At 31.9% G+C, this 24,673-nt stretch overlaps 2 protein-coding genes across 2 annotated transcripts in view; both read right to left on the reverse strand.

The window, feature by feature from the left end:
• Positions 1-17,681, reverse strand: part of LOC132721340 (glypican-5-like) — a 92,826-nt gene extending 75,145 nt beyond the window's left edge. The window contains exons 1-2 of the mRNA XM_060705631.1: positions 17,276-17,681; positions 8,168-8,341 (exon numbers count right to left, since the gene is read on the reverse strand). Coding sequence (XP_060561614.1) covers positions 8,168-8,341; positions 17,276-17,423 — 322 coding nt within the window. The 5' untranslated portion in view covers positions 17,424-17,681. The remainder of the gene's footprint in view (positions 1-8,167; positions 8,342-17,275) is intronic.
• A 2,560-nt stretch (positions 17,682-20,241) lies between these two features.
• Positions 20,242-23,047, reverse strand: LOC132721336 (peptide methionine sulfoxide reductase MsrA-like). Its single transcript, XM_060705623.1, has 5 exons — positions 22,892-23,047; positions 22,282-22,377; positions 21,734-21,798; positions 21,135-21,263; positions 20,242-20,558 (listed from the first exon to the last, which is right to left on the reverse strand). The coding sequence occupies exons 1-5, from the start codon at positions 22,950-22,952 to the stop codon at positions 20,271-20,273; spliced, it is 639 nt and encodes a 212-aa protein (XP_060561606.1). The 5' UTR covers positions 22,953-23,047; the 3' UTR covers positions 20,242-20,270.
• Positions 23,048-24,673: the final 1,626 nt, after the last annotated feature.

A 24,673-nucleotide genomic window follows, 5' to 3' on the forward strand; every position in this document is an offset into this window, starting at 1 on the left:
TTTTTTTTACTTTTTATATCAATAGTCGGATTCAATTTATGAATGCATTATACTGTCTGATATAACTAATGGTGACGGCATGATGTTACGGCACATTATCTTTTAATATTATTTAACCATTCAACTTATATTTATTTACTTTCTGTACTCAGAAACCTTTTAAAATGCATATTTGTGAATCAGAGAACTACGTAAAAAAACCAAATGCGTATTGCGAATTACGAACAGCTGTGAGAACGGGTCTTACAATTTACTAGCCGTAAACACTGCAGTTGCAAGAATGTTTTATGACCGACTGCCTCATGATGAGAATTTCTAAGCTTGCAGGATAAAAACAAGTCTGATAGGAAACAAAAAAATTCTGAAGTTGAAACTGTAATTAATCTAAAATGGTTACGTTCTTCTCCGCAATCATATTACATGTATATATAACTAAAAGATTATAAATATATTCATTAGATTTTCTATAATCTAAAAATCTTTATGTCAGGGTAATAAGGTATTGCCATCAATACCTTCGGCTTATTATGGAGTATAAGGGGTCCCAAAGGATTTTTTCACTTAAAACATGAAAAAATTTGTATGTTCCACTTGAAATGGTTTAATTAGCCCTGATCGATTTTCACTTATATTCTGAACTGATAACAAACTTGCTGAAGAATAAATAAAGAAATGTCTGTTCTGTTTAGTCCAAGTTTTTTGTGAGCAAATAAATAGGTATCATATAAAACTAAAAATTTCAATCAAGTATTTCAATAAGGCCAAAAAACAAACGTCTTTTTTTCAGACACGTTCATGTCAATACTTTATCTTTGCCATTGATCCTCAACTTTTCATTCAGTTTCTTAAAAAAACAAAAACAAACAAAAAACTTTTTTTTCCCAAATTCCATTTAAGGATATCTTTACATAATTATATAAAATAAATATACACTTATAAATAAATATAATTTTTATTTTAAGTGACTTTAAACTTAGATAAAGACAATTTATTTAATTTAAAATGGCCTTAGCAAAATTTAAGTTTTAAGTTAATTAATATAATATAATATATTATTATAATATAAGTACGCTTAATCTGCCAGCTGGGTGAAAAATAAGTACAAAAAACAATGATTAATTTTTTTACAGTATTTCAATGACATTAGAAATTTGCCCTTTAGTAATCAGTCCATCTGCCATTTTCTCGGAGGTGTCTGAACTACAAAAGCATTTTCAATATTTGTTCTGACCTACTGGTAGTCAAATTTATATCATTCATTCTAGTCAGTGAAATTCAGGTTAATCATTAGATGATAATTATCACCGATAAAGATCGTAAACCATTAGTTTTTGACATTTATTGAGGCAGTTCAAGCACGTTAACTATTGTATCATAACTTTAACGCTCGAAACCCGCAGAGAAGGCGGTGAAGATCATGTGTCATTTTTGGTCAGCCTTTCGGTCACTTTAGTCTATAAACGGTCTCGACAAAATTGTAACTCGGGTCAGTGGGAGTTTACACCACTTTTAAGTGTGATTTTATTTATTAAAATATTTACTCAACGGGTGACCTCACAGTATTTGTCTGTTCACGGTATGTGTAACATTAAATCGGTCCAAAGCAAACAAGATTAAGTACAATATATGAAATTTGATAATCTCCCCCCATGAATAAAATAAATTAGTTAAATACCTAGTAAATTGAAAGTAAATCTAACATAAAAGTTCCAAATAGGGTAGGTGAATTTGAAATATGTGGACCTCTTGGTATAGTAAATAATTATTTAGTTGAAAGGTAAACAAGAATGACGGAGCACACAAAAATAGACAAATTGTTGGCTAATGTTAATTGTCATAACAGTCACTGTGAAAACAGACTCATACATTTAAACCATTGTATAATTAATAGCAATTTATCTGATTTTAAAATCAGAGGCCTTTCTTAACATAATATAACTACTGTATCAAAAACAGGACAATCAATTTAAAGAGAGTTCACTCTTTATTGAGAACATTCATGTACCTTAATGAAAAAAATGTTCAACAATTGTTATATTAAAAACTGTATAATTATGAGGAACAAAAATTACACCCGTCCTTCTACAAATTCAGATCATTATAAAAAACACATACAGTTCATTAAATAGTTTGAAGAAGTGAAATTCTTTAACTGCTCTAAGATCTGTTGTCTAAACTGATTGATAGAATCTAAGTCACATATACATTTACAAAAACCATTTTAACTAATAATATATAGACTAAATCATGTACAATGATTCATAAAATATCCTTGATTGTTCCTTTAACCTTATAGGAGGGACAATTCATGAATACTTAGTGATTCTTAAGAAGCTCATCAATTTTCTGGTGTAAATCTTATTGATAAGGATGGGATCCCACTGGGAAATCTAAGTGGGATTGATATGCCATTTCACTGGGATCCCAGTCAGTGGGATCCCAGTACTATTATCCCACTGGAATTAATTTTCATCCTGCTTAAATGATGATATGACCCACTGGGATTTGATCATCCCACGGGGATCCCAGTGGGTTCCCGATGGGGTCCAAGTTTGATTTTCTGTAGGGTTGTCATGATGCACTGCATCCATACAGCTTAATTGCTCTCACTTAACTCATTTATAAGAATGGACCATTCCGATTCAAAGCCAGATCTGAGTCCATTATAAAAATTTAAGGGCAAACAGGACAAAATATCACATAAGGTGGGTCCATTTTATAAATTAAGGGGCAAACTGGATAAAAAAATCACATCAGGTGACTCCATTTTACAAACTAAAAGGCAAATGGGATAAAATATCATATCAGTTGAGTCCTTTATACAAATTTGAGTCCTTTATACAAATTTAGGGGCAAACAGGATAAAATATCACATAAGGATCTTCAAGTGTTTAAAGAAAGGGATCTCAGACATTCTTGGGTAATGATTATCCCTCGATATGAATCATTTCAAGGGACTATGTTTGTCCGACTCTCAACAGTTTGCCAATTTCCGCACACGGTTTATTCATATTTTTACAAGTCAGCTTCAAGTACTTCTTTTGAATTACTGAAATGAGGCCTGTGATGTGAAGTTATTGGACGAACACCAATTCAGAAACGGCTCTGTACAACTCAAGAGGTCTGTTTCCGTCCCGTTAATGAAAAGCCCGCAAATAAAAGAAGTTGTATGCTTTTTCGGTCTGAGTGTAAAGTATGCGTTAAGTAAATATTTATCGGAATTTTAATTTCAAAATGTTGTGAAATCTTTAAAAGAGGGATATAAACCCAATAAACAAAGATATTCTTATTGAAATTGTTGATTCTATAAATAACGATTTGACATACTGGTATCATACTTTAGTGATAAAGAAATACCACCTGTTGAAATTTCATCATGTACTAATTTAAGTGTTAACACAATTACGAGATAAATTCTTTTAAATCCGTCATTGAAATTTCAACTATGACGTGTTCATACATTTTTGTACAATTCCTAAAATAACGATGACCAAATTGGGAAAACCTTAACCAAATTGGTTCTAAATTGAGAATTCCTTTCAAAAGAATGTCATGCAATCTTAATATAAACTACAGAATTATCATGTGATGTGCTCAGAAAAAAATTTGGGATTGTTAACAATTGCACTAAATAGCAGAATGTTTTTCTTTTAAAGTATGACTCGTGATTTGTGAATGAAAAACTGTTTATAACCCACAAATTACTTTATACACTGTAAAGTGGCTTAGTGCACTTGACTTGATCTGTTTAATTGAAGTGCACTGCTCTTGAAACAAATTGATACGGAAGTTTAATCGGAAATTATTCAACAGTACGTTAGATTGTCAATAAATAATTTAAACAGTTTCTTTCTTAAGTTTTATCTTCCTCAACCAATTTTTCATTCAATAAGGCTTTTGAGTCACAATGAGATGGGGGATCTACTTATTTTCCTTGCTTCAATCTTAAACTGTATATAATAATGTCACAGTATTGATATATTGACTTATTAGTCATATTAAAGCGGTTTACGGCCGGATTTAAATAAAGCTCAGTCGGTATAGAGCCACATTATGGTATTCCGAGGGTTCCAGTTTCGAACCCAGTCAGGCTGCCCTGTGACACTATAATATACAAAGGGTTTCAAACATAATCAACTTGTCCCTAAATCATTTGCTATTGCGGAATATAGAGGTCAGAATTATGTTTCTATTATGTTTTTTTTCAATTTGTCACATAACTCGATAAAGGTTCTGCATAGATTTGAAATATAAGGATGTTTGGATATGTTGTAAAATTAACACTCCCCTTAAAAAATCCCTTCTGAATTTATCACTAATTCTTTGAAATCATACAAATATAATGTCATGCATTTATCCCATTCATAATGATATGCTGGTACATTTTATGAACAGATCTATTTTATCCTATAATTTTATCTCATTGCCTATAGTAGGGGTATCAAATTCAATCTCAAGGGGTTTCACTACCGAATGCAAGCACTGTTATGCCTGTTTATCATTTTAAGCAGCATGCCTCCAGATTCATGCTAACTTTTATGAAAAATTTGAAAAATTACCAGAAAGTAAAATAATATAGTAAATTGAACAAAGAAAGTATTAATACACGATTGCAAACGCACTTTCAATCCACGTAAATTACTAAATAAAGGCCAAAAATGCAAACATAATCTAATAATGACTAAAAATATGGTGAACAGTCGTTCATTGCAAATAACAAAAAAAATATTTACTGGAATAGTGAATTTTTACTTTTCCTTAAATATTATTAAATTTTAAAGTTAATTTTCTTGTTGTTTTTTTGTTTGTTTGTTTTGTTGTTTTTTTTGGGGTCTTTTTTTGCTCATCAGGTGGCATGCAGCTTTAACAAACTTTTTTTAAACATGTATAACTGACGTGTGGTTTCTCTTAGTCCTCCTCTACCTTCAGTTTATGTATAACGGAAGAAAAATGGCACATCACCACTAGTCCGGTTTATGTAAATACATTTTGCTACCTGTTTCAGTTCTTCACTAAACCATCATTAAGATAAACTGGTCTAACTCTAAAATCATAAAATCAGTTGTTGAATTCTTAAAAAAAAAAGAGGTACCTAAATCTCTGAGCCTCAAATGAAAGTTAAGATATTTCATACACTTTGTATTTTCATACAGAATTGTACTTTATACATATATTACAGACTGGAAAGTTTCGCACGGATATTAACAATATTTTCTGCCACTGTAGTGCATATGAATTGCCAGTCACTTTGATCCGACTGTAATTATACTAATAATTAATGCGAATGGCTCGAAAATAAGTGCCATACTCAGACAGATAATTGTAGTTATAACACACAAATATACTTTATTATCAAGTCTGCAGAGTCCTGGAATATTTGTCCCGTTCCTTTGGTTATTATTTGTACAAAAAATTTATGACCATTATTTTTCTGTCACTATATACTAGTAATTTTGCATGGTACCCTCAAAATCGTCTTTGTGTACTTCAGTCTAACTGCACTGAAAAAATTTGAAATTAATTTGTTTCTTCTTTTGGTGTTGATTTTTTTTTTAGGAATGCAGCTTATATTATTAATTTGCCCCTTAAAATCTATCCCTGAAAATTTTTCCAATGATTATAATTATATCTTACTTTGCATTCTGAAAGGGCGAAACTACAATAACATTTACTAAGATCATAGTTTAACTCTTAAGGTGATCATTCGCTGTGCCATCCAATCAAAGAGTTTAAGCTTTTATACATAAAATTGTTTTTAATAATAACTAATTAATGCAGCAAAAAGAAAGGACTTGCTTTCCGTAAATGAAAAAATGTTTGGCTACCACCTTGCTGATGGTGTACAGCTCTTTTAAGGACCTACATCGAACATTCCACATTTGTCTACAGCCTGGAATTTTCCTAATCCTGTAACTCATTAGCAAAAAGAAAGACAATCTTTACTATACCTATTAGCTTTACTAAAAAAACCAGCATGATATTCCTAATAAATAGGAAGAAAAAAAAACAACAGTTAACGTTAAATTAGGACATACCTAAGATCCATCATTACTGCATGTATTAATTACAATTTTCGAAAAAAAAAGCCTTTGAAGCACGTAAAAACGATGCACGAACATCATTATCTGTTGGCATTGTTGGTATCACCTAGTTATACAGTGTACAGTTCTGCGTAGTAATTTTTGCTAACTCATTTTCCTAGTTTTGAGTAACACTTAATTTAATATAATACAGATGCTATTATGATTACATTTTTGTAAGCTATTTACATTTCTTACTTCTGATTTAGGTGATTTTTTCCCCCTTTATTTGTGTGTTCTGAAGTTAAATTAAGCGACAATTTATGTCAATAAAAAAAATATCAAATTTAACTATCAAATTAATAGTTCAGGTGGTTTTTTCCCCCACTCACATCATTAAGAATTTGTAGTTGTTATGCAGTTTAAATTTTTCTTTATTTCTCTGTAAGCCTTATTTACAATATTATAGTTTGATTTTTGATATTTGAGCCGTGCCATGACAAAACCAACATAATGGGTTTGTGACCAGCATGGATCCAGACCAGCCTGCGCCTCCGCGCAGTCTGATCAGGATCCATGCTGTTCGCTGTCAGTGTCTCTACTTGTAATAGGGTTTGTAAGCCAACAGCATGGATCCTGATCAGACTGCGCGGAGTGCAAACCGATTATGTTGGTTTTGTCATGGCACGGCTCAATTTTATTGAAAGAAAATCTTGAGAGATATAGGTTATGTGAGATACACCAATTCGGAAAAGTAGGATTAATTGGGTATAATTAAGAATTATATAGTGAGAGGGACTGCGGATAAATGTGAAAGGGAAGATAGGCAGTGGGGAGTCAGGGGGTTATAAGAACTACATTTAGGGACTTTAGGTTTCAAATTAAATGAAAAGTTTTTAGCAAAAAAGCAAAAGAGTATAATCTTATAAAAAGTTGTCATTAGGACAATATTCAGGGATTGGTATAAGCAAAAAGGTGTAAAATTTTAAGTGCAATTAATAACAGTCAAGAAATCTTGAGGCATTAGGTTCAGTTGATCAAAATGATCACAACATATTGTCCAACGTTACAAAGCCTTTGAACAGGCATATCTTGCAATTTTTTACAATGAAAGTGTACCGGTTTGTCAAAGGACATCATAAAAATTGACCAATTTTGGGAAGGACCCTATACACTTACGATTACTGCTTCCCACTTAAAACACCGTTTAATACACTTAAGTGCAAGTCTTTACACTATTATCTTTACACTTTTTATTCATGCGAGATTAATTATAAATATAATACTCCCGTACTGAATATAGAAAGTACAGAAATAGGAAAACAGCAAAACCAATATAATGCACATAAAACGGCAAAACCAACATAATGCACAATGTTCAACGCATTGACGCATACCAGTTTAAACTAGATTCTGATTCATATTCACCTATTCGGAATGTGGGATTTTATTACAATTGTATAAATATGTGAGTACATAAATCGTTGTTACTTCAAAGCATCAACAACGCTCATGCCTCTAACATCCATATCCGATTTACATAATTTATGCACAAGTGATTACACTTGTCAACATTTAAAACGAAGGAAAATAATTGATAATTATGGATGTATTTTTTTTTTTATTTCGTACCAACATTAAATTTGGTTACATAATCACATCAAAATAAACCGCACATAGCTGCATGTGAATATTATATGAATAAAGATGAAAACAAATTTTCAAATTTCAAACAAATTACATGCAAGTTCAAATTTTATGGCGCTTCTTTATTATTATAAAGTCAGTCATACATATCTGTTTTATGATTAGTTCCTATAATATATTTATATACAAAATATGTATTAAAAATATTCATAAAGAAGCCTAGTTATGCTTGTATGCATATTTAGAGGTAAGATAACTTTGGATAAAAAAGAAGAGAGATAACTCACTAATCCAAAGAAATTTTATCAGAGTAATGGGACCTGACGTTTTAGGACATTTCTAATACATTTAAAACTATACGTTTTGGGTGTTATTTTTTTTTCTTTTCTTTTTAAAGTGTATTTTACTGCACTATAGGGGGGTTATTTGCTTCATAGTAAGCAAAATTTCCAACAATGATCTGATGAAATTTTTTGCGCAATAAAAAGTATACTTCCTACCTTGATAATCACCCATGTGTTCTGTTATACGTCTTTTTAAATTAGAATTCCTGTATCTTATGCTGTCTACGATATATTTCTCCGCTGCCAACAGGTACTTCATTTCCGAGTCCTGCGAGCAGCAGGACGCTTGTTTGGCTGTAAGTGATCGGGAACATATTCTCAAACCTTCGTCTGCAACAGAGAAACAAAAGAGAAATGGAAAAGTCGTGAACAATGGAAATTGTTTATAACGAAACACTAACATCTATTACACAACAAAAAAAAAAATTATGAAAAACTATGGCACAATTATAGCCGACAGGTGGATAATTTAACAAGAGCTGTCAGAAGGACAGCGCGCTCGACTTTTTTAGTGCTTGCCTATAAAACAAAACTTTGACAGTTAAGGGCACACAAGACTTTAACTAGGAATTTCTAAGTACAAATCAAGAAACATTTTCACAGAGTTATCTTCTCTTGCTTACAGATAGGTCTCATGATGGCACATAAGAACTCCAACTTCCAAAGTAATATCTCAAATGGTTAAGTCAACAAGTGGACAAGAATGAAAATTTTAACTGAGTTTCTAAGTCAAAAAGGGCCATAATTCAAATAAAATCCTTAACAGAATTACCTTCTCCTGCCCATGTTTTGGGACCATGATGGTAAACAAGTATTCCAACTTTCAATTTAATATCTCAACCAGTTCAGTCAAAAAGTTGACTGGTACAAAAAAGTTAACCAAGATTCTAAGTCGATAAAAGGCCTTAATTTTTAAAACAAATCCCTGACAGAGTTACCTTCTCTTGCGTACAGATGGGGGTAATGATGTGAAATAGCATTAAAAGTTTCAAAGCAATATCTCAAAGGGTTAAGGCAATAAGTGGATTTTACCCATATTCAATGTATTTTCTAAGTCAAAAAGGGGCATAATTCTGTCAAAAACCTTGACAGAGTTATGTCCTCTTGTCTGTTGATGAAGGTCGTGATGGTAAACAAGTATGGTCAGTTTCAAAGCAATACCTCCAATGGTTTTGAAATAAAGTGAGGTGGTACAAAAAACTTAACCAAGCTCAATACACTTTCTAAGTCAAAAAAGGGCCATAATTCTGTCAAAAACCTTGACAGAGTTATGTACTCCTGTCTGTAGATGGAGGTTATGATGGTGAACAAGTATGGTAAGTTTCAAAGCCATACTTGTAATACTTCTGAAATAAAGTGGGGTGGTACGAAAAACTTAACCAAGGTGTGACGCCAACGCTAACGCCGACGCCGACGCCGGGCCGAGTAGGATAGCTCCCCTTTTCATAGAAAAGTCGAGCTAAAAAGGCCTGTATTTGTACATAACAACATTATTTGAAAATATGACTTTCTCCTACATTGGAAAAAAAACAACATATTGCAAGAGATGGTATAGATTTCCTAGAAAAGCAATAAATGCTAATTGGAAAGTCTGCGGGACCTTTCACTGATGTTTATCTGGCCAATCTGCATGCTCTTGGCATTTCTTGCCAATAAACATGTGCAGCGTGCAATTTGTTACATATAAATGTGCTTCAAGAAACATATAAATGTATATAATACATAGGTATTAAAATATGCAATACTTAATCCATTCAACCTCTGAGTAGAATATTTCTAAGTGCATGTGTATAGTTTAAAAAAATGTTTTTTGCCGAGTAATATGGTTACCATTAGTTGGATGAAAAATAATGCACTTGATGTGATTTTTGTTGGGAGTGTTTAAAGTATTAAATCTAGTAACTGCATTCTTATTTTGGATGACAAAACAAGACAGTGTACTAGCTGCTATTAGAGAAGATTTAAATATAACTAATTATAATGTAAATATCAATATCTGATTGGTCAAAATGGTATAAAAAAAAATATCTACAGTATTTTGTCCTTTTTTCCAATAAAAATCAATTGTCTGTGTTAACAGTAAAGATAATACAATACTTTAAATAATGGCCGTATAGCATGTGAATGGCCCATGATACATGATATTAATTATTATACTATTTCCTATCAGATCTATCAACATGCCCACAGTCCATCTTATAAAACAAAGAATCACTGTCCCAGATATAAATTCTTCTTGTTTTGTTTTTCATATAAATTGTGACAGCTAGCAGGACCTGATCAGAGCTAAATTGATTTGTGGTATATTTATTTTCTAAATCAATTACGCTGTTCCACCATAATAAAGGTTGCTTCAAGTTTCTGTCATATAGCATTGTAATGTTTAAAACATCATCTTAAACTCTTGTGTTTTGGATTTATTTAAAAAAATCTGATTTTTCCAAAATTTGACAATAAATCAAAAAATGAATCCCCTCACAAATCAAATTCATAATAATGCTAAGTTTGTAATGATAAATTATAATATTGGGAAATTATATCAAGCAATATAAATTATAGTACTGATCTATTCTTACAAATTTAAACAGGTCATTAATATTCATATAATGTATTTGACCCACTGGAGCTAAACATCATCATACAATAAAAACAAATTTTTTTTCCATGCAATGACTTAGCATTTCAACAAAATTTATGAACTTATTAAATTTTTTGTTTCATTATTTTTTTTATTACCAGTACAATAAAATGCCTACGTAACTTTGTAGCCTAGGATATTGGCAATGAAGTGTCGGGATTATTTTTTTATTCATTTAGTTTTCACCTTGTACTGAGGTAAACCATTGCTGGAGGGGTTCAGACACGATTCATGTCCGTTTGCAGACAGCGTAACATTTATAAAACATACAGTTGTTTCATTTATATCCCCATTAACGTCTCATATGAATCACATCTATAACGGGGAAAGGATGAAATACGCTGTGTAATTAAAGACTGAATCAATGTCGCTGGACAGCTCGCCACCTCATTATGTATAATGAAGACAGTTTTCAGACTTTAATGTGCAGATTGTTTTTGTATACTTATGATATTTATTATTATTATATATTTATTCTATAGTAACCAATCAAATAATGTTGTGGTTACAGGAAACTATTACAGTCTTCAAGCTTAGGGATCTTTTTTTTGTTCTTAAGGGATCTAAGAATTTAACAAAATGTTCTTTAGCAAAACCAAACCTAAATTTTTCAATTAACTTTTATAAGTATTTAATTTCATTACTGTCTTAAATCACTTAGTAATTATTATATGCATAAAAACTCAAGTTACACATATTAAAAATGGATTCCATTTTTTATCTGAAGTTGGGTTTATATTATGAGTAATTACTTAAGATCTTTTGTGCTACTGTGAGGGGCCAAAATTCTAAACTTGTATGAGCAAAAATAATATAAGATTTTGAATACCTTGTGAATTGCTTGGTATAAACTAAAAACTATAATAAACTATAATAAAATTTTAAAGTGATGCTGAAACTCACATGTTAGCTTAGATTATTTCAAGTCATTTAATATGTGTTAAATACTGATAATAATTAAACAATAGCTTAAACTTTGGGTAAAAAAAACCAGGGTAAAAATCATATGATTGTTATTTGTAAAATCTAGACTATCAATAACATATAAACATTTTAACAGTAAGATTTTAATGGTACATATTTAACTGTATGTGAAGATATAAATGCTGATGGGTATATATAATAGACAAGCAAGAGCTTTGGGCTAGAAAAACTAAGTTTATGTTAGAGATAGGGTTTTATGTACAAAGTTGGTAAAACTATTACAGTACAATTATTTTACTTTACAGTACATTTTAAATATATATTGTGATACATTGTCTAAACAATTCCGATTAATAATTTTTAAATCTTAGAAGTATTATAAACACATTATATGATGGATTTTTAGACCTTTAGACTATTTTGGTTCCCCAGTGTGTCAATTGCATTATTTCTGGCATACACTGACACCTATGTTACTATTGAAAGAACCACTGGCATTAATGTAAGAATTAGCTTGATCACACATAAAAGCTGTCTCACATTATAGAATGAAGACCCGTATATCCCGGGTTTCAAACCCACCTCGGTTGGACAGGACTATATATGTTGTTATTCTCTTAATATAATAAATTAATAAATTAAATTAAATTAATCATCTTTGTGCGATAACTGATTAACAGTTTACTGCTATTAACCTAGGAAGGACTTATTCAGTTATTGCACTAATTAAGGCAACAATACATTCTCTTCAAATTATAAATTGTCCATTCTATTTATTTAGTTATATTATGCCTGATTCCTGAAGTCTCTAAAACATTAACATTATCATCTAAGCCTTTCTTTGGAAATGGTCTTTAAGGAGACTCATGATCGTTCGACCAAACTATAGGTCTGCTTTATTTAAATGCCTTTTTATCTCTTTCCATGCATTATTATAACAAAAACTACATTAATATTATGTTATAATACACTACAGACATAATGTAGTACATTTTTTTGTTCAATTATTCAGACATATTTTAACATTGATCTTTTTTGCGGTCCATTATCAAACAAAACTAAATGTGACAGACGAAAACACTATCTGTAACGGCCATCTCTTAAACATTTTAATTTCAATGAAATTCTTTTCTTTACATTTTTTTTTTACTGATAAGAAAAGTTTATTAGGCCGTGTTCACACATCATGAAAAAAGTGGGTTTTGAAACGTCACAGATAGGGAATCAATGTGTTGATACGGACGGAACGTCATACAATGATCCGCATACCAACGAAAGTGACAAAATAGGAAAACATATCTTCATTTAGAATGAAAAATTTTACCAGATAAGATAACTCAAACAATAAGCTTAACAAAAGTAGATAAGATAGTGCTGATATTTCTTAAGGAATTTTTAAAAACAAAAGGTTGTGTTAAGTTTCGTAAAATGTTTAATAGTATGAGATTAATTTAATTTAGCAAGTCCTGCAGATCTGTTCATATGTTACAATTTACAGCATTTTAAATACTTTTAATATCATATCATGAGTTAATTTATATACAAATAGAAAGCAGTTTAGTTAACAAGAAGTTTTCCTGTCCCTTAATTCATACATTGGTAATAAAATAACAAAATAAAACAAAAAAAGTTAGCTTTCACAAGCTCTTTATCCTTAGAGAGGACACTTATATTTTTACGCATTTTCTTAAAGATTTCCGCCTCCAAAATTTGCCACTCAGTCCAAGTGGGCACTAAATGGAGGGGGGGGGGGTATTCAACCTCATGAAAATGTGATTTAATGGTATGTAACAAACAGATATGGTGATTCTAGGAAGTTACGTCATGTGCGACCGGTGCCAAAGTTATTAAGCATGTGCCGCATATTTTTAAGAAAAACTACAATTTGTAATGACCCAGTTTAGGGACACGTCTCCTTCATGCATTATTTTGACTTAAATATTTAAAATTCAGCAGGGCAAGCTGTACATCAGATTTTAATTAAGTTTATACCTCACAGCATTTCTCTTCATAAATAATATAATTTTTTCATGGGAGGTCGCTGTATATCATTGTATAAAATTGTAATTACAATGCATGTGAATTAATTAAATGGTCTGGAATGAAAAGACACCTTCGTTGAAAGTTTGTTTTTTTTCTTCTTCATTTAATTTAATACCTGTAAACGGTATAATGTTATGCTAAATGCGACATAATTACAGGCTTAAAAAGTTAAAACAGATTTACATTTAATATACATAATATGTATATACATATTACATTATTAAAGTTACATTATTAAAGGCTATACCTTGGAAAAAAAAACATGAATTTGTAAGGATATAAGCCTTTTTTCATTTTTCATGAATATTTTATGAAATCTCAGATTTTCTTCAAACAGAAGTTTTTTGAGCTCTGTCTTTAATGCAAATATAAATAGAACCTTGTATTATTAAGCAAGTATCCATTATCTGACCAGAGTGTTCTTTGTAAATTTATTACTTTATTTAAACAGATACTGTCTTAAAGTGTTAACCTACATATTAGTACTATCAAATCCACACAGTGCTAGACTTTTGTCCTTTATAATGTAAAATTTATGCAACTTTTATTAATAAGTACTGAAACTGTTCTTCCGCTGTCAATTTCACCACAATTGTATCAAAAGACGTTTATCTTGTATTTAAGGAATTTTATAAACTTGCTTTTATCATTCCTTAACAGTACTTAGTACTACTAAGGTTTCATGACCAAAATAGTAGATTAATTCATAATTGTATTTAATTGTACTTGTGGGGATAATTGTACTTGTGGGGACAATTGTAGGGATAACTGTACTTGTGGGGATAATGATAGGGATAATTGTAGGAATTATTGTTCTTGAGGGGATAATTGTAAGGATATGTGTACTTGTGGGGATAATTGTACTTGAGGGGATAATTGTACTTGAGGGGATAATTGTACTTGCGGGGATAATTGTTCTAATGCAGGAATAATTGTACTTGTGGGGATAATTGTACTTGTGGGGATAATTGTAGGGATAACTGTACTTGTGGGGATAATGATGGGGATAATTGTAGGAATTATTGTTCTTGAGGGGATAATTGTAAGGATAATTGTACTTGTGAAGATAATTGTACTTGCGGGGATAATTGTTCTAATGTGGGGATAGTTCATAAATTCAAGTCTGACACAGTGTAACAAACTCCATTTTCACCTGTCCTCAAATTATGTCATACATCTATACATGTAATACATGGAAAGTTATAAATTTGTTTTGATCGATGTTTTATATTTTTATTACCCAGTTGATGTCAGTAAAAGTTAGATTGTAGTATAAAAATGTAGTTTGTCATATTATTGAATATCAAACATGAAATAGTATAGATCTTTCTTTACATGTTGTAGTATAAGTTGACGTTTTATTTCATTTCATCGACAAACTTGGGGCTGTTTCTGTAACAATATATTACTTACCGTTATCATTTTATACATATAATATTATGCAGTTTTTTTTCTTTACCCTATGTTTGCAGCTTAATGAAATAAGATAACATAGAAGCTGTACAAGTGATTTTTTTTCAATATTTTTTTTTCAATTTTCCAAGCATTGTATACCTTATTATCATAATGTTGTATCATAATTATATATATGTATAAAAATGAACTAAATTTATAAATATCAAAATTGAATTCTTCTGAATAGATTTGTATGTCAAGTTTTGAATGCTGGTTAAGCTGGTGGTAGCAAAGATCTCTATGATACATGCTTGACAACAGTTGTCAGGTCAGTATTCACATTGCAGCAACATTTTAGGACAATTATTTTAATGTACAAATCTAAACATTCAATGACTGTATCTAGTAACACTCAAAGGAATCGTATAAATATTTTTGCAAACTAGAGAGTTACAACATAGGTAATTATGAATTAAATATCATGTATCAAGTATTAATATATTGTAATGCTGATTTAAGATGATATTGTAATAATTTACAAGGGCAATTATTTCCAACTCTGAGGCAAGATTTTGACTCAAAACAAAATTATCTCAGAATCTATTATACAGAATATATGATCAAAATTATCTTTACTAAGGTACCTTACTGCTTGTCTTCCAAAACTGTTTAGGTAGGAAGTGGCAAACAAACAATTTTTAATGGTTATCTGGTAAATAATTACATTTTCATCAGTCAACTGAATACACATTCCCCATGCTAGGGGACAGGGCAAGGAAAGTGCTGGGAAAATGAGGCAAGTTTTAACCTTCCATCTGCCCTTGCACTTCTGTGGCAATGCAGTGGAGCAGTGGTAATATTGATTTTGTGGTGCCACAATGGTGGGGGATAGATAGGTTCAACTCATAGTGCAGGACTTCTTATACCCTGGATTTAACTATATCTTGACTTGATTTAACTATATCTTGACTGGATTTAACTATATCTTGACTTGATTTAACTATATCTTGACTTGATTTAACTATATCTTGACTGGATTTAACTACCTGCAGCAGGTTTGAAAATCCTTAAATCAAAGTCCCAATAATATTCCCCAAAATATGGTAGAAGGGGTGTTGTGTAACTAAAAGAATGACTATGCACATTACCAAGTACTATGGGGATAAAAAACTGAATTAGATTTTCATGTGGAAAGGAAATCACCATTTTTCAGGGATATATGCTGGACCATATAATATCTATGGGGAGTAAATAGTTGTTTAATATAGGCAGATGAAAACTGCCTATATCCGGCAGAATGCAGCGTTAAAAAAAATGGTTTTACGCAACATCCATGACAGTTTCATTTTTTCCTCAGCAAACAGACAGGGCGTGTATACAAAAGCTCTACCACTCCTGCTGTTAATTCACTTCACTCATGCAATTTCATCATGATTACCGCTAATATAAGAACAAAATGAAGATATTTTATTGAAAATGCACCTGGTTTCACTTTTCATTATTGACGCAATTGAAGAGTAGAAAAAAATTATCTGCAAAAGGGAAAATATACTACATTATATTATTAAAGAAATCTGTCCCCAAAAAAAATCCGTTCTCATGAAATAGATGTTAAAAATACATTAAAAAAAGAATAGTCTAAAATAGTTTAAAGTAAGAAAGTCATCAGGTCTCTGTATTTTTTATCAATCTATAAAATAAAATCGGTATCTTTTGTGTAAAATTATTCATGCACAAAAAAGTACCCCAACCTTTTCACAACTTTAAATTAAGTACATATGTATATTTTATATTCAACTTAAATACATACACATGTAATCAAAGGACTTTAGTGGATGATGGCAGTTCTTTAATTTAGCGAACAATCTTTGAAGTGGATCAAAACTGTAAAACGATCTTAGGACACAAAGAATCCCAAAATAATTAAATAGTTTAGTAAAGTATCACATTTATATTGTTTATATATTTAGTTAATAAAACTGCAATTTTTATAAAAGTTGATGATTTTTTTCTATCATTGATTTTTCTTTTAAAGATACAAAACGTATATGAATCTATTTCTTGAAGAAATTTATTTTGTCTCATAATTAATAATAATAATTAGTAAATTAAATGTGTCAACACTTTAAACGTAATATATTTAATTACTAATTACGTCTAATAATGTTCACCAATTTACCCTTTGATGTCACCGCCCGCGGCCCTTTCATCAGCTGATTGACAGCTGAGTGACAGACCAACACTTTTGAGTGTACAGAACTTACCTATAACTGGTAAATCTGGCACTAAGTCGTCCGCACTAATTTTCCTAAATTCTTCTTTTACTTTATGACACGTATTTCCAGAACTGTGCGAATTCAAAACTCCAAATATTGTGGAAAAAACACAAACGAACAAAAGTGCACGACACATTTTTATCACGATTTGTATGAAATGAACACACGACGAAAATGAAATGAAAGAAAGTGAAACTACGTCAAAGTTAGGGAATGTCACCACAAATCAATAAAATCCTCTACACAAATTATCGAAATGTAAATCAAATAATGTATTGCTTCAAATAAAACCTTTTATTTTAGGTCATTATTATTATTTTTTTAATATAATAAAACTACCGTCCCACCAGTACAACCAACTCCGTGTGTGTATTTCAAGCGTTTGACTACAATGAGTAATATGTGTGGGTTGATCAATAAGTTTCCGAGATTTTGCGAGAGGATATTAGTAATACTTTACTGTAGGCTACTGTACAGTACTTATTGCGCGGGTGGTTTACAAATTTAACAACGCGACATTGTTTAGAATTTGCTGTTCATATGCTTTAACTGATATATATTGAAATTTAAATTCATTGGAATAAACATAAGGTATTTGCGACGGAAAATGATGAAAAGTAAGCACTCTGAAAAAATACTGAACAGTTCTGGAATATCCACATAGAAATCCTTTAACCCGTATACCATGAAAAAGCGCCGAAATAATCAAAGGCATTAGTTACTTACTTACCATTTGCTTTGACGAGGGACATATATAAATACAATTTTGTTACACATTTTAGAGTCTCATGTTGGATAAACAAGCTTGCCTTAGTCCCGTGGTTGGATGCGAGGAAGCCAACCTATTAAGGACTTAAACATACATAGTATTGCTCGAGGATATCGGTGGTTCTGTCAAGCTTGAAATTATTCCGGTGCAGGACTTCAACAAAAAGTTGTCGTCTGTGAATCAAACACGATTCCCAACAATTTCTTCAGGAAGACATGTACAACACGTGCGGTAATAACTTTTTATAATTGAACCGAATTGCCCCCGTTTAACACCAGATTTCGTGTTAATCGATAAAAGGATTTCAAAAAGAAAGAATGTTTTACATTATCTGTGAAAAAAGCAGATTTATTGAAACGAAAGATAAGATATTTGTTTTATATTTGAGATAACACAAAACTGTGTGAGGTTTTTGCGTATGATACAAGATTCCATCACGTGGGTACCAGACCTGACTTGTTAAATAAAACAAGCGTATGATGCACCATTCAATATTTCTGACGCCACCGTCCGGACCGCTCCGGTAGAGCGTTGGACTGTGAATCGGGTGATCCGGGTTTGATTCCCGGACGGCGCAGGTCACTTTTGTTGTGATTGATCATGAAATCATTTCTATAATCATTTGCACTATACCGCTGCTCTGGCATGTATAGAAGTTCAAGTTATCAGTTCCTTGCGAAAATTAAGGCAACTATTACTAGCAAACTACTTGACAGTCTGCCCAGGAATGATGCGATGACTGAACTGTGCTCTGGTAACTTCAATGTGCTTACTGCCGTGATCCGGAGTGAAAACTACCAACACCAACAACACTTCAATAGATCTATATAACTGACAGAATTTAATAATATTTCCTTTAAAAATTGAATAAATGGAAAGAAAAAAAAATAAACAGAAGTGTGCCAATTATTCTTTACTTTACTAGTATTTTTATTTATTTATTTTCTTTTTTCAAAGCCTGCATCTTCGTCGGGGTTCTTTAACTTCCTTGTGTTATCTAGCCCATAAAACACTTTTATAGAAAATTAATATGAAACATTTTTTATAAAATCTAGACAAAGGTAGAATAATATTCCTGATAGCACGCCTACTTTGCATGTAAACTACGGTATTTGATCTCGATAGTTTGATGATCTTTATTCCGTTATATTTGTTTGGTTTGCTTTTGTTAATTTTATAGAATTCGAATTATATAATTTAATACAGCATGTTGGTAACGTTCAATAAAACATGCAAGTCCTCTAAAATACAAGTGAAATGACAAGGGAAACAACCACAATTTACAATCAATAGTATTGCAATAGCTATCTCCCTTGATATACACTAATTAAATGACTATATATACGTTCATTATATATACGTTTAAACACTTATGTTTGCTCTTTCTAAGTAAAGATCAATTTATTCGTTCTGTAAAAATAGTTTTTGTAATTTTTGTAATATGTATCTCTTCATTCTTATCTTATGTTACGTAAATCTCTCAAATTATTTCCGAATAAAAAGTATGCAGGTGAAAGAATATGTAGACTATGTTGGATGAAAATGATGTTATTCTAGAGAATTAAATGGTGACATATTTTATTTCAAATCAACTAGTAGTGTCGTAACATGACTAAACAAATTAGCCGGAAGCATGTTGTTGCAGCAAAGAGGACCGATCTGTTATAAGAATTCAAAACATTTCTTCCACAATCATCTCAACAAATATAGGTGGCAGTGACTATGCTCTCTTCTTATGTTCTTCGGCAATGGTATGTGTCAATGCTCTCATGATATCGGCGTCACCACCGTATTTTTGACGTCATTGTACCTGCGTCCGCGAACTTTACGTTTCGTTTCGTTTCGTTTCGTTTATTGATATCAGCTCAGTTTGCATATATACAAATACCTACGAACAAACCTCGTATAATCATCTCGCGAAAGAGTAACTGTGCAGTCAATATATATTATATGTAGAATCACATTTTTGTATTTATTTTGTTAGGTGAAAATAGATGTAAAAATCGGCTGTCTCTCTGATTGCATAAAAATTAAAGGTAGTTACAAACTTTGTAAGATAGTGATAAACAACTAATATTTCATATTGAAACCAAGTAATGCAAATCGGGTTTGGGTTGTTTCAAATAAAATCGTTATGAAACAAATAAGATTTCTCAATAGGTCGATGTTTAACAAAAATAAAACATTGTAAAATCTATAAGATTTATTGATGAACTAAGAACAAGAAACACCAGTCCCTTTAAGACCGCAATACCCCTCCGGATTTTTATGCAAGTATTGTTGATGATAATCCTCCGCGTAGTAAAACTTGGAAACGGGTTTTATTTCCGTAAATATTTTCCCGTGACCTTCACTTTGCAGCAGACGACTGTATTTATCCCTGGAAGCCTCGGCTTCAGATTTTTGTTCGTCGGTGTAATAATAAATACCAGATCTGTATTGGGTCCCTGTACTACGACCTTGGCGATTTTCTAGGGTCGGGTCATGATTTTCCCAGAATATCTGAAATACAAATATAGATTTAGATCCATGCCTAATGTTTGGTATATGCAAATTTTTCCGATGTTCTTAAATTTTGAAAGATTGCAAAAGAATCAGTAGAACAAAAAAGTGATAAGTGGAATACTCATACTTATTTATTTTTTATTAATGCGTTAAATGCTTTCATTGGCACATTATGCCTCAGAAATGAACATTTTTTCAATTCTTTAGAAATATCAAATATGTGTTTAAAATGATGTATTACATCTAAAAAAAAGCGCTGAACATGCAGTAATGTATCGTTAAACAAAGTACATTTGTAGTATTTTGACTTCCATACAAAATACTAATTCGCTATAATTATTATATCTATTGCCAACATAAAGCAAATATGAGTATTCTTTTAGAAATTGTAACAAGATACCAAAATGAACAGTTTTTGAGATTTAAAAATGATTTCTGTAGCATAATGGGCCTTTAACAAAAAATTGAAGGTTTGGTGGCTGATTTTTGCCATGTCGTGTTTTCGCTCGCCGTCTCGCGGAGTAAAAATACAACATGGCACAAATCAGCTACCATATGAATGTGTGTTCTTACTTTCAATAGTTCACTATATGATATAATATCCGGATCATGTATAACCCTGACAACCTCGGCATGTCCAGTTCTGCCCGTTCGTACTTCTGGGTAAGTGGGATTACACGTGTAACCGGAAGAGTACCCTGCCTATGAAAGAGAATATTTATTTTATCAGAGAGTAAAATATAATGTGAATTCGCATTTAAATGACATACATCAAATTTTGATTTGTTACTCGTCTGATGAAAATAAGCGAACCTTTGTAAAACTGTTTGGTACACCGTGAGCGGCGTAGACTTAATTTTACAAGCTGTTTGCAGCACAGAGAAGAAAAAGCGAGAAAAGGTATGTAATGTCTTTAGGCTTCATGCACGAATTGTTGGACAAAAAGTAATAAATGTATTTAAATTTTGCTCAATTGGCCAAAGAGAAATAGTTTATAAGATTAAAACCGACAATTAATTACATGTACCTTAATTTGACAAGCACTGGTTATTGCTAGGAAAAATCGTTAAACCAACCTCCTATTTATCCTTAAAACCTACTACATTTTCAAGAAGAAAAGATCGGCTTTCCAGTGCTTTGATAAAAAAAAAAAGATTGTGCAAGGGTCTTACCTGGGTAGAGTACACCCCTTGTTGTCTCCAGAACAACCTTTCTACACCCCAGAAACACCCCATTCCTAAAATGGAAAAATTCTATATGATTTGCGAATTACTATTGTCATGTTTGAACATCTAATGGTTTGTATTTTATTGAATGCAAACACGTGCGTGCACATACATGCGTATACATAGTTGTTTAATTACTCACGAATGAGTTGATTATTTCATTCCTCTTCAAAAGAATTCGGATGTGGATTTGTATTTTAATATAAAAAGGGGGTTATAAATGACTTCGCATTCTTTTATTCTTAAGACCACGAGTAGAAATTAGCAAAGGGGTTGTATTCATGTTGTGAACAGTATTCCGGGAACATAACTGGACAATAATAATAATAATAATCAGTTGAGGTTTAGTAAGATTTCTGCTTACTAATATAATAAAAGCAACATAGCATAAAAATACTTGGGCATGAACACAATGATAGTGCACATTCAAATTTATAATAGGTTAAAATCACACAGTTTTTTTTTTTTTTTTTAAACTAAACGAAATTATTTACCAAACATCGCCATTTGCATGTTTTCCGGAAATGGCGGAAGAGTCGGGTTGCCATTGACAACATGTGTTGGAGATACCACCATCTTTTCTTCCCTACCTTAAAAATATACAATACATCATAAAAAAACAACATTTCAACAGTTACCACTACTTAAAAACGCAAAATACTCCTGAATATTCTGCAGGATTATTTATCTGCTGTTAAAAACGTTGTTTTTGTTTTACTTGGGTTTCATTGGAATCCTAAAATTGAATGCTTTACCGATGAAAAAATAAGATAAACTAGTAGCTAATTTGCAGTTAGGATTACATGATAACCCATCTCATGACCTCATGTAAACGTTGTCACAGATAGAGGCCTTATTCATATTGCCCAAAACGTGCATCAATGTTTGGTTTCAATGTACATGTAGTTCGAAATATAAAAGCTCAAACTGGACATCACCCTGTATTAATTAGGGTTCATCCAAACTGAGAAGACAACAAGGAAAGAAAAAGAAAAACGAATCGCAACTGGCGTAAATAATTATCATGTTTTGTTCTTAATCACCAAAAACGCAAAAAGCCAAATTTCTCTAGATAACCAGAACCTTAAAAAGGCAACGCCTTACCTGGTAATGCCTCCTCTGGCCGCGGCATTGTGGTTAGTTTGGAAAGACTTGTTATGTCCATTGTGACACTTTTGCATAAATATTTCCCGTTTATATCTATCAAAACAGGATGCCTATTATAGAAGGACACTTTCGCCAAATTACTGATAAGAGGAAATAGAACATGGTCACATCTTTAATGAATGGTGAACATGCAGTTCATTATATATAAACAGACAACTCATTTAAGATATTCATAGTTCGTAAATAAGAACTCTTTCTTTCGTTTAAGTATTTCAGTTGCACGCTTATAACAGAAACTATGCACTTAAAACAACTGCATTAAGATGGGCCATAAAGCTCAAATAATAGATGTAGATTTTTTACGGTGGCACAGAGGTGACATGTTTGTGATTTATTTATCTCGTACGCGCGAGATACTATGTCATGCGCACGAGTTACTAAGTCGTGCACACCAGATAATTAAGTAACTATGTGGTGCGAACGAGATAATTAAGTTACTGAGTCCTGTGCATGACTTAAAGTATCTCGTGCGCGCGACTTAGTAACTTGTGCGCACGACATAGTATCTCGTGCGCAAGAGATAAATAAACCAAACGCACACGCGCACACACGCACACGCACAAAAAACAACCTTAAACGCACGAGAATAAAGAAACCGGCATGAGAATAAGGAAGCGACGACATAACACAAGACGATTATTAAACTTCTTTTCTGGGCACGTCTTAGCGCGGCCGTGCATATATTTTAATGTGACATGATTGTGTTATACAAACATAGTGTAAAGATGCGCTTAATGTTAGCATTACACTACAGGCGCGTCAATGAAAAATTAGTCTTTTTCACTTTAAAAAGACTATATATTTGGTTTGTGTTTAATAGAATATAATATTCGTGAAAGTTCATCAATGAATTTATTGAACTCGTTGAATAAAATAATAATATGCTTGCCAGAAAAGTTACTTACAATCAATCAACATCTTCTAGCGGATACATCAAGATGAAACTTTAGTAAAGCCTGGTCAGACTGTATTGATGTGCAGGCTGGCCTGGCTTATGTGCAAGCTATTTTGACTTATGTGCAAGCTGTTTTGGCTTATGTGCAAGCTGTTTTGACTTATGTGCAAGCTGTTTTGACTTATGTGCAAGCTGTTTTGACTTATGTGCCGGCTGGCCTGGCTTATGTGCCGGCTGGCCTGACTTATGTGCTAGCTGGCCTGTGCCTGGCTTTATACTGATGGCAGTTACAATTACAATTTATGCAAGGTAGGGGATAACCTGCGGCTCTTTTTGATGGTAAATGTCAAATGTTTAAAACTGTACAAATAATAAAGGTTGGCCAGACAATACACTTTATATTGGAGTCTTTGGACTCATGCATCTAGTAATCCACCTTTTAAAATGTGGTGATGGTGTTGGTAGTTTGCACTCTGGAAATTGGGCAGTTAGCCACATTGAATTTACCTTAGCACAGTTCAACTATTGCATCGTTCCTGTGCTGGCTGTCAAGCATTTTATCAGTACTAGTTTCCTTAATTTTCGCAAGGAAATGATTAATTTCTTTACATGCCATAGCAGAGGCACAGTGCGAATGAATGACCGAAGAAAGGATTTAATGATCAGTCACAACGAAAGTGACATGCACTGACCAGGAATCGAACCAAGGTCGCCGATTCACAGTCCAACGCTCTACACATACCTATTGAGCTAACTGGACGGCACTTAATTATGTGGTTTCTGTTATAAGGATTCAAGTTTATTGTTGTTGTTGTTTTTCTCTG

Source organism: Ruditapes philippinarum, unplaced genomic scaffold, assembly GCF_026571515.1.
Source record: "Ruditapes philippinarum isolate M1 unplaced genomic scaffold, ASM2657151v2 ctg2762_1_1_1_1, whole genome shotgun sequence".
Lineage (NCBI taxonomy): Eukaryota > Metazoa > Mollusca > Bivalvia > Venerida > Veneridae > Ruditapes > Ruditapes philippinarum.